This window comes from Chroicocephalus ridibundus, chromosome 6 (genome assembly GCF_963924245.1).
Source record: "Chroicocephalus ridibundus chromosome 6, bChrRid1.1, whole genome shotgun sequence".
Classification (NCBI taxonomy): Eukaryota; Metazoa; Chordata; class Aves; order Charadriiformes; family Laridae; genus Chroicocephalus; species Chroicocephalus ridibundus.
In genome coordinates, this window is record NC_086289.1 from 54,308,601 (window position 1) to 54,320,875 (window position 12,275).

At 36.7% G+C, this 12,275-nt stretch overlaps 1 protein-coding gene across 3 annotated transcripts in view; it reads right to left on the bottom strand.

The window, feature by feature from the left end:
* The window catches only part of CLSTN2 (calsyntenin 2), a 377,450-nt gene that overhangs the window by 79,755 nt on the left and 285,420 nt on the right, over positions 1-12,275 (bottom strand). For all 3 annotated transcript variants that reach the window (XM_063337606.1, XM_063337605.1, XM_063337607.1), the window contains exons 3-5: positions 8,657-8,852; positions 6,760-6,968; positions 956-1,105 (exon numbers count right to left, since the gene is read on the bottom strand). In XM_063337606.1, the coding sequence (XP_063193676.1) occupies positions 956-1,105; positions 6,760-6,968; positions 8,657-8,852 (555 nt within the window). The remainder of the gene's footprint in view (positions 1-955; positions 1,106-6,759; positions 6,969-8,656; positions 8,853-12,275) is intronic.

Consider the following 12,275-nt stretch of genomic DNA (forward strand, 5'->3'; position numbering starts at 1 on the left):
CGTCCTTGAAGAATTAAAAAGTGGTTCTGCTCTAAGCATTTTGCATGTTTCTAGGTGTTTCAAGGTCCTCTAGACCAGGGCTCCTCATTTTACAAAGAAAACCTTTTTTCCTTCTAAACATCAGTCTGCAAATTTACCTTCAACTACAACAGCCAAACTGATTTATTCCTTCTCAAACATTCTCTTTAAAAATTACAATTACGAAGGTCAGACTAGTCTTGAATGAAATTTGCATAATGTGGTTACATCCAGTTGTTTTTTCCCTAATCCAGCCCACATTTCCATCTTAATTCCTTGTAATTTCTGGGATATCTATCTTCCTAGTATATTGCCAGCTGGGTTTTTCTCCATTTTAGACAGAGTAGACTGTAGATTCTTATAACCTTTTTAGAAAATCAATTCCCACTGAAATGTCTCAATATAAAGACAGTAATCAGGATAAAAAAATGCCTTTCACTCCCACTGCTGGTTGAGCATGCCCTGACTCATGCATGCATGCACGTGAAAGCCAATTCTCTACCTGGAACAGATCAATCTGAACAACTCTGGCACACATGGGAAAAGTATCTTGTCATGGTGGCTTCAAAAGTTTTATTTAAAAAGAGCAGCAGGGGAAAGGTAAATCAGCAGCATTTTTTTAACCTTTGGGTATATCCAGACTGAATTATAAGATAGCTTATTAGAATAGAAATTTGTCTTTTTTTTCTTTTTTTCTAATTTGTTCTTTGTTCTGACTAGAGAAGAAACATGGCAAATGTAAAAAAGTATGGTATTATCATTCATTTTTTTAACAGGTTTGGAATGAAGTAAGCATAAAAAATAGCAATAATTTTCTATACCACTGCAATAAGCACCCGAATTTCCTTACCATGCAGTGGAGGGAAAACACCAAAGAAATGAGATTTAGGCAAAAAATTGAAATATATATTCAAATATATAAACAATTAAACCTTACCTTGCCAGCCTGGTTTGCACACTGGTTTGACATTAACTCGTACTAAGACATCTTCTGTTGCATGTTTTTGCCCACAGTCAAAAGCTGTCACCATTATCTCATACTGGTGCTGTTTATCATAGTTCAGTTTCTCAGTGTTTCTGATGTTACCTATAGATTCAATGCAAGATAACATTCAGAAATTACTTCTTGGCTAAGCATATACCGACATATACAACATATACATAGTTGGGTCCTGATTAATCGAGTCCCTTGTGAACAGAAAAGACTTTGAAGCAAATGGGACACCCACAGACAGGAGAGTTATGAGCTTTAGGAAGTATTTTCTTTTAGTCCAGTAGAGAAATAAAGAAGTTCTTAGGCAAATATAAGATGCTCGGCATACAATATGGGTGTGTCCATATTAGAAAACATTTGCTCAACAACACTTTATGAAGTTAGACTGTAAAACTAATCAGCAGTTACATCTTGAAACGTAAAGTATGAGTCAGTGCAACCTCATTTCCCACACCTTCCCAGAATACATTGTTTTAACATGGCAGCCATTTTCCTGAGGTCCCAGCCTAAGGATCTTCCTTTATTCTCTAAAGCTATTACCCTTTAGATGAGAAAGAGTTTTAGCCCTTTAGCACCTTTCCCTGGGCTTTAAAAACAGAAAAAGCCCCAGAATCATTCCTATATTAGAGTGTTTAGGAGTATTTGATATGACAGCACAGAGTTATCATGTGGCAAATAAAACTCAGCAACAACAGAGATTATCTGCTGAACCTCACACATGTATAAAGGTGGCAAATTACCTGTTTTGGGAACAAAGACACAACAATTTCCACAAGGAAAGGGAAAGATCTTTCTCAGAATACTTCCTGCAGGATTGTAAGATTCCCATGCAGAATGTATGTTTTTGTAATTAACGAGTTCAGCATTTTAATTCTGCCCATTTCCACTGAAATACACTTCCAGCTGAAATCAAAACTTGAGTGTGTTTAATATGTTTCATACTTTTGCTCAGAGTTGTTCATTATATCTCTTTGAATGAGAATGTTTGCTCTAGAATTCAAGAAACAAACTTGTTCTGGATTAATGCTACCCATAACAACGGCTTTCAAGCATGGATCAGCAAAATCAAGTTGTTTGGGCTAAATATGGAATGGAGAGCACCCAAATCCTGGAGTTTAGTCAAATACAGTGCTGTAACTCCCACAGGTACTGGTTAAATTACCTGTTGTTAGTCATGCTGGCACTGTTTGGGGTTTTGGTGGTGGGGGGGTGTCATTCAAATGAGAGACAGGTGAAAGCAGACAAACGACACTTCTTAAATAAGTCTTTCACTAAACCCCCATTAGTTTGACAAGTAACGACTGTTAGCAGGTGTCTCTCTGACACACACTCCTTATTTGTCAGAGCCCACCACTTTTCTGACTACTACATTAAAGCCAACTATCATTTAATTGAAACCAATGCAAAACTTTTCAGGTCAGGCCTGAAGGAAGCCTGCTTTTGCAATTACCACAATCTTCTGGTTCAAAAATTGGCAAAACAATTTAATCTACCCATTTTACTATCTTGAGTTGCTTGCTTAGTGCCTGCCTAAGAGGATTTAAAGAAAAACTGCCATCATATACTTAATTATTGATTTAATATCTGCTCAGTTGTTCTTTCTTTTCTGTATTATATTATTTCTTACATGAATCTTTATATTTCCCTATTTGGTCCTCCTTGGTAGAAGTTAGTAGAACCAAATTAGTCCATGATCAGCAGAGAGAATTCTCACGAAACCAAAATTATCTGAATCTACATTAGCAGCCTGATAGAACTTGTGTGGCACCCTAACGTCCTCTAAGATTTATAAATCGTTACAACATATTTGCATTTCACTAAATCTGTCTTCCAAGATTTGTATTTCATTATGGTCTTTTAAGATTCGGACTAAAAAGATTCTGTCTATTAGGTGTTATTCTGAAAGGTCATTTGGATGTCTTGTAGATGTTACTCAATAGTTTATTTATTTCCTAATTATTCTAATTTTCTGTTACCTTTGCTTTATACTTCTTTGTTATTTTACAATTTAGTCAATGTGATTACAAAGTAGACACAGAAGGCAGGCACTATAAATACAGACTAATTAAAGTTTTAGAGTCAACAGACTGAAAATTTCTATTACTTCTCACCCATAAACAAAAAGGTAATCAATAACATTAAAACCAGAAAATTTTAATGGGAGAAGTAAGTATTTTTCTACACAGTTCACAATTAGGCCATAAAATTAATTTTTTTTCAGTCTTTCTAAATCTCTGCCTTTTCTTGGAAATATCCAAAGCTCTAACAGATTTAAAAAATAAAAAACAGATAAGTGACAACAGGAATATAAATATTCCTGCCTGAGGGCACACACATTTACACCTCTGTTTCTTCAGGGCCAGTTTTGGGGATACTTTGATACAGACTTCCCTCTTTTCTGACTGTCTTTCATCTCACTTGGGAGCAATCACAAGAGGGGGAAAGACTTGACTAATTTGCTTTGGCAATTCCCTCTTAAATTCCATACCTATTTCCTGTGTGTATACGAAGTATGAAGCTGAATCTCCTAACTCTTACAAGAGATGAAAGCTAGTGTTTTTACATGAATGGCCTCTGACTGTGGTCTGCTCCCAGGAGTGGCAGCTCAACATTCCCAGCTGCCAAGAGCCATCAGGAGCTGTATTTGACCATAAGTCAAATGGAGGATTATTAGAATTGCCTCTTGTCAAAAAGGTGCACTTTTCAATTATAATGGAAAGAAAGTGTGATTTAATAAATAAATAAATATCACATGCAAAGGCTTAACTACTTTTTTTGACAATATGGAGTTTGCATAGCTCCTAACACAGATCTCACTGCTGTAAAGGATGACCGTGTGAGATCCTGTCCACATGTTTTCTAACATACGTAACTTGATAGAACCTGTACTGACTGGACAGATAAGTCAGTAGCTCATCTTCATGGAATCATAGAATACCAGGTTGGAAGGGACCTCAAAGATGATCTGGTCCAACCTTTCTTGGCAAAAGTCCAACATTTCTTGGAAAACTCTTCATATTGGATAATCTGAACATATATTTGTGAAGTGCTTCCCAGTGGTGGGTGGCAAATATAATTATCCCCATTTTAGAGATGAGAGTAGGTCACAGACATGACAGAATCTGTATCTATATCTGAATTCTATGATCATCTGACCATGATTCCCAACAAATGCAGGTAGAAAATGCATAAAAATATTGTTTTGCTGGCATTACAACAGACCCATGCACTGTGGTTTAATTTTTCTGCTACCTGAAAAAAGCCTACACAATATTGATACAAAACTGATGATTGGGATTCTCTGCTAAGAAGGCATCTAGACTAAACTGCATGCAAAATTCTCTTAAAACATGTTATATCTATACCTTTAGTCCCAATTCCTTGCACAGCAAAGCATAAACTTGTCCTTTGCATTTACACAATTGTATTTATGACGAAGAGTTCATTACCTTCCAAGTTAGGCTCAACATATACAAGAGGCAATTTTATTAGTGTTATGTTTTCATAACACAATGTAATTTTATTAATAAAAAAATTACATACCGAGGGTGAAAGTTACCAAATATAAATGGCAAACTTTATATTACCTACCTTTAGGTGCCTAATTTACTAAGACCTACACAAGAGCTGAATGCTGCTTCCTGTGCCAGTGCACCAGAGAAAGTTTATATCAGCTGGCAGAGAGAGATATTCTCAGCACTGAAATGTGTTGGAACTAAGCAACATCCTTCTGTCATAAAATTAAAGTGCAACCATCTATTCTAACTCTCTCTCTAATCCCAGTGGGTTTAAGCAATTACCACTATCTTAAAAAATTGCAAATTAGACTGCAATTACTGTTGATTGTGGCGGCACTGTGCTTTTAGTGAACAAATAGATCAAAAAATATTAATTGAATTTATGATGAAGAAACTGCAAGTATTACAACCTTATACCAATTATTCAATGCAGGCTTTAAAGTCATGCTTAAATCAATGATTTTCTCATTGCCTTTGCTGAAAAGCAGGTCCCAGGCACACGAGGACAAAGATGTAAGCAAGGATTCCTGACATTTCACGTGCTTTTGATCATGCCGCTGACTGTAAGAAACCCATGATCACTCATGAGCCAGCTGCACTGTGTGATAGGAGCTGACAAGGCATAAGTACAAGAAATGACTGCTCTGTATCATGCTAATATCAGTGTATTATTTATCCTTATCTGTCACAAACCTGGTATGAAATTATGAAACCACCTGCGACTCATGTAAATAACCAGCCCCATACTGGCAAGTCACGTGGAGCTCTGCAAAAATAATAGTTTCAAACAGAAACACGGAGAACTTCTTTTTATGACAACATGGGAAATCTTAGAAAAAATTCCATAGAGAGGAAAAGCTTCTAGGGAACTGCACACAAATATCTACTTCCAAATGCCCACTTCCTGTAAAAAATCCTTTTTGCAATTGCTCTGGCAAAAGATTACTATGCAGCTGACCTCGTTTACTTAAACGCAAACATACTCATTATGATTATACGTCCTATATAGTATATTTGCCTTCCATTGTATTATAACAAGACGCCTTTTTTTCCCCAATGTCATTTACAATTTATTGATGCTAACAGGTTATTATCTTTTGATGCTCAGCTGTGCATTATGGAAGAACTGCACAAATAAAGATGAATAATTTTTGGATGGGGAAAGGGTTTTTATAAAACTTCACAACATGAAAATGACTGCTTAGAGAAAACAGTGGCTCCATGCATGCTTTCAATTTCCAATTTGGCCAAAAATCATATTTAACTTCCAAAGAGTATTCTCCTCCTACATACAACATGGATTAAATGCTTCTGTTAGGAAAGATAAATCAGAGCATTGCTGGGCATGCACACAGGGTGCTTGTTCTGGGGAAACAAGTTCTGTGAACACAGGAATTTCCATTTTCAACCTTTTACAAGTTTGCACATGTAAATATCAATAACAAGGACTCTTATCTACAAAAAGATACCAATATGGGACTGCTGAAGTACTTGAAAAACAAACCTACTATTTTGTATTGTCTGAAGCGAGCAGAGAATGGGAGGGAAGATCTTCAACACATTTTTAATGCAGCCCAGCCACCTCTCCCAAACTCAGTGTCAAGTTCTGTGCTTTTCTCTGGTGAGAACTTGACTGGGAAAAGCAGTAAGCTGACAGACAGGGCTGCTAAGGTCAAAATTTGCTGCATATGGAAAACTTAATATAGTTTATTATTTTTCCTGTAATATTATATACATTAGAAAACCAACTAAAATCTAAAACGATAACAAATGATACTACTTCTCCAAAGCATATGTTGTTCCATACTGCAGAGACCTCCTTGAGGAAGCACCACAAATGGGTAGATCTGTGTACTCATACCTTGAAAGTTTTAACAATCAATAAACACATCCAGAATATTGTCAATTCTACATTTAGACTCTGCTCCAGAAAATTTAGAAGACTGGGACTAGCTATAAACCAGTGAATAAACCATATCAGGGAGGGCTACATGCTGCATTAGGAAATGCCATCACTTGGATGGAAACTAGACACTTAAGAGAATGGACTGAGCGACAGAAACATATTGCTCCGTAATGGTTCCTTCATTCTCAGAGATGAGGACAGGATTACTCTCAAGTTAAAACTCAATCCAGGTTATCAGCTAGTATCAATAGGTAATTAACACTATTGACAGAAGTTACTGCTATCTGTCACAGAACTTGCAATTGCTCCTTCTCCATACTCACCATTTCTGTCGATAGCGAAAGGAACATCAGTTGTGACAATTTCATAATTGCAAATCTGGCTATACTGTGGGGAACAGTCCTCGTCTATGGCTTCTACCTGCAGTATGCTGTCATAGATCTTTCCCTCTGTCACGGTGGCCTTATACACACTCTCCTTGAAAGCTGGTGAAAACTCATTGACATCCTTTACCTGGATATGGACGACTGCCCTAGAATATGTAAATAAAGACATCAAAGAGAAACGTTCATTTATCATGATACATCACTAACAGTTTGTTTTCAAAAGACTTGAAAAGACTAACAAAACATATCTAGAAAAACATGTCAACGTCTGCTAAAATGAGATATTATTGAATTTCTATGTTTAATTTGACCAATTTAACATCTTAATTTGGCACTACGTAAAAACCTAGTGCCACAGCTTATAGGGAGAGGGCTTCACAATGCTCCCTATTAAAATTGGTCTGCCTCTTAAAACGGACCCCAGCAGAAAGTTATCATCCCAGTGTAAAATGGGTCAGTCAGCGGAAGAGAATGACAGTAGTCTTACATATTCACTACCTAAAATGGTCAGTTTATGAACATTCTTTGATATTAAATAAGCCTCTCACCTTCTGCTGATTATAATTAGTTACAACACAAACGTTTGAGGGTCAAAAATAACAGGCCTTTAGTGTTTAATGACTCTAAAGGCCTTCCTTTGAAAGAATTTGCTACCTGGTTTGATAGGCAAGGTAACAGGGGGACAGAGAACTGAAAGGATTTTCTAGATCAATGGCAGAGGCAGTAGTAAAGGCTGGGACCCCAGAGACAGCCGAGCTTAGCGTGTGGTTTACTATACAAAGCACTCTGAGAAAGTGTAACAAAGTCTGGTCCCAATAGCCCAGGGTTCATTTGGTCAGGATTAGACCAAAATTTTCCTCAAATGGAACATACTAGTTTGTTACCGACACGCGAGGGAGAAACATCATAAAATTTAATAATATGAAGCAAAAACTGTGACTTGATGGTTATTTGATATTGCAGGCTTCCTTCTAAATGTGTATTCTTTTAAAATAACCTCAAAAAATACAGAGCTAATTAAATTTTTAATTGTCATGTGTCCTAGATGAGCAAAAGAAAGAATGATTATTATTAATCATTTATTTAAATGGCTCTCAGCAAAACGAACAATTTGTACAGCAGTTATACATCTACACGTGAGTGAAATTCATCTTTAATGACAAATGGTCTGCAGTTTGGTTTCATGAATTGAAGGTGAAAAAAGGCACTGTGCCACTTAAATTTATGCAGGGAATTGGCTCCACAGTAAAAAGTACCACCCACTAACCTTCAACACCCCCCTCTTCCAGAGGATTTGAATTCCTCTGAGACTTGCTGTCCAAAAGCTGAGGTGAGAAGCACACTGTGCAAAGGCAATACTGCTGCAGCTTATATACATGCACATACTAAAAAAAAAGGGTGATTTCTCTTTTCTTACCATTTGAAATGAGACGAACAGAGAGAAAACCTATTTAGAATTTGTAAGTATCAATTAAAAGCTAGCTTCCACGTCCTGGATGACCTGTTTAGTCAATGTATTTAATGTGAAAGCAAGAATGGAAAAATAAACCTAAACCGAGATACATTTCTCCACTTGAACAGGGATCCCATTAAAAGCTTCAACTAGAACCATTGGAAAACGGGTCAAATTATAGGGGGCAAACAAGAAAAATATTTTCTAAAAGGAAAAAGGATTAAAAAGTGCGTGGACTATTGCAACAATGGTTCATCTTAGTTTTATTTACTTTCTACCTGACTGCAATATAAAAAGGAACCCTTCTATCTGATCTGTACTGTAGAACAAGTATACGCCAAAGCAAAAAACAATAAAAAAATTCTCCTCATTTTCACTCACTTGTGCGATTTCTTCCAGTTTGTTCCACCTGGTCCTGATCCACAATCGTAGGCCTGGATGATGAATGTATATTCCTTCTGCAGTTCACAGTCAATAGGACTTTTTGCTCGAAGACGACCTTCTCCAGATGTCTTGTTTAGCACAACAGCTTCGAAGGGCATTTCTTGTCCATGGATTTTAAAAGCACAGATTTCACCTGTGAAGAACAGTATAAAACAATCATAACCAGGGAGGCCTAAGTCTTATGCACTAGAGTGACACTGGAGAAGTTAGCACTCATTTGTATTTCACATGCTGTGATAGATGGGGCATCAGTTTTCAATACATCCAAAAGGGCCGCTGGCCACGTGCTCGTAGAGCGTGATGCGGTAAACGCAGCTCTAGTCATGTACTTCCCTCTTCTTCAGTCACTACCAAATGGTTTCTTAAAGCTCTAGAGACTAGTCCCTAGATATGGTACTAACATCAATGTTGAGCTAAATTATTTTTGAGCTAAGTTAAGAAGACTGTATTTAGTTAAAGAAAATAGCAGAAAGAAAAATAGAGAATGTTTTAGAGGTGGTCTTTTCTAAGGGCTGTCACTCCTTCCTTGAGCCACTGGAGCTGCCAGGTGGTAGCAGATGTTCAGATTCTTGCAGTTTAGCTTCCCAACAGTGAAAAAACTAATGATGCAGAACACGGGCACATTCAAAATATATCTTGCTTTATTTACAGACATATATCATCTTTACGACAGAAATAGCTGAAGGAACACAGACGAGTGTCCCTTTTGGACATCTCAGGCACCCACCCACGTTCACACACTCATACATGAGTGCCTTCTTGGCAGCAACTCACTCTGCCTCCAAACTTCCTCCTAATATAATAGATCCATAGTTTCTCTCAGAGGAATACTATTGTAACAAAACAGATGATATAGCAAGGACTAAAAAAATTACTTTGGACACAAAAGACAACATAAAAAATCTTGTGAGAATATGAGTCTGGAAGGGGAAAAGAACCCAGTTTCTGGTGATCCTTTTTTTTAAATCTTTCATACTGATAGCAAGGATATGCACACTGAACTCATTTTTAGCCACTCCAGAATCCAACTTTAAAAATGAAATATTTATACAAAGACCAATGTGGCTTAAATATTTTTATGACGCATCACACACATGCTCTTTTATGAGCAAGTCACTCTTGGGACATGCATTATAGATTCAAAACAGTCTCCCACTCACATAATCCTTTTCCATTTATTTCCAATTTACAGTTGCAGCCTTTTGGAAATCTCCTTGCCAATCACATATGAGCCAACTGCCAAATTCTAAATTACATGTGAATTTATGACCTCTAATTCAAGTCTGGCTCCTCTCTCTTTCTTTCTATTAGAATGTATTGTTTATTTGTAGAGAAAAGAGTAGACAGTAACGTTATTATAAAGTGCTGGAGTTCATTGTTCCTATCATGTGTGAGGAAGAAAAAACAGGAAGGGTGGGGTTTAGGTATACTTAGAATATTAACACCAGCTCTTTAGGACATTTCCTCAACTACCACCACATAGGTTTCCCTGGATTATAATGGGAGCTGAAGCTGAGCTTAGCTACATACACTGACATTTAAGCAGATGAATCTCACACTTAACAATTGTAATCAACCCTATGCATGTCTTTACAGGATCAGCACACAATTTTAGTAATTACAAGGCATTGGGAAAATACATGAAATATTTGCTTGGACATTTGCTTGGTCCGACCCCTCACTCAAGTGGCATGAAAGGGTTGTGTTGTTTCGCAAGAGAGACAACAGATCAACTCTTCTCCGGGCTCTCTTTCATTCACCCTCAATGAGTCCAAATATTTGGGCTACAGACGAAAGAATGGATTTTACCCTGAGAATCAGACTCTGAAAAAGAATAATACTTCGCATAACCATTAAAGCAGGCTCCATGAACTGTTGCATAGGAAACAAAGCATAAGGTTAAGAGAAGGCTGAAGCTGTTTGTTCAGCTTTGATCGTGGGCACTGATCACTGAGTTTTTAATTGAATACAAAAATAACAATGAAAATGTGGAAAGTCTAATGGAAAAACACTACTTGTTGTGTTCTATAACAGTGGCCTTCTTAGTTTCTTAATAACAAAGAAACTATGCACAGGTTTTTTTTTCCTCAGATGCACAATCCAGCAACAGAAATCATAAACTTCAGTGTACTGTGTTTATTATTTTATTGATCCACTGTTTGATTGTAAACAATACAGCATTTGCAGACATTCAAGCCTACTGTTCTTGAAAAACAGAAATAGCTCAGGGTAGAAAAAAAGTTCTCTCAGCCTTAGTCTAAACATTTAACATTTTTTCCTCTCCAAATGCAGAGGCCTGATGCAAAGCAATCCTAGAAGCAGCACGTGTTCCAATTAGTTCTCAGCTAATATTTTAGAAGTCTCTGCATCCTGCTCCTATACTAGATACTCCAGCTTTATATATAACTCAGTTTTGTCTTTTATATCCCATTTGCCAAAGATAACGACAGCTGCATGATATGGGGAGATATTTGTAAACACTTCACAAAAAAACCATATACACTCCCATGTTCTGGCCACAGCACATATTTACATGAGAACAACTGTAAATGTTTTTAATAACTAGGTAAGACTTTTTTCAGGAGAAGGATTCTACTACTGCTTCCAAATAAATGAGTTAACACTATTGAAAAATGAAAATGTATAGTAATTATAATGATTCTAAAAAGGTGCTTTAATGATTATATTGGGAATGATAACAGAATTGTAACAGCTGTGACAAAGCAGAAAAGGAAGTTTGAGGAAAAGGAGACAGGGTGTCTCTCTTATTCAGGCCCATCATTTAAGTTACAGAACCACCACACTCAGGACCTTGGTTCAACCCACCTTCCTTCCCCTTTGTAAGGTTAAAATAATTAGAGTACAAATTGGGAAACCGTTTTCCTCACAACAGACAACACAGCAAAATATTAAGCTTTGTTCTTCATTTCATTTGTATGGGTTTGGGAACAGCTGCATGTAGAATTTAGCGATCACAAAAATGGTGGTGGCAGTTAGTTGATAAAATTGGGATAAGTTGGTGATACCACATAAAGGTAGGAGCACATTCACGAAAACCTGTAGCAATTGCACCCAGGGCAGAGGGAAAACATCTCTTCTCCCAGGCTCAGGATGTGCATCCTGAGGGTTTCCAGTTGCTTCCTATAAAATCTTCTGGTTGCAGGGTTTAACTTTACAAAGAGTTGCTTCATTTTAATCCATAATTTAATTAAATTCTGGACATTATGTTTTCTCTTCAAATCATTCAGACTAGCATTTAGCCATAAGGATTTGTTAATTTTGAAGCCTACATTATTTTAAGAGCTCTGGTGGAGATCCATATGTTACTACTGCATGAACAATAGGCATATAATTTCTTCTGTAAAAATTATAATAGCCTGAAAAAAGCTATTGACAGTTTATCCTTTCTGAAATACAACCAACAAATCTCTCCACTGTTTAGAAATTCCTACAGACAATGTTTCATATTCAGCAACATTTACATGCAAGAATTAGTGATTTTAAGTCTTAATCAGCAAAACTGTATTATAAATTACTTCCTTTTACATGAAAAACA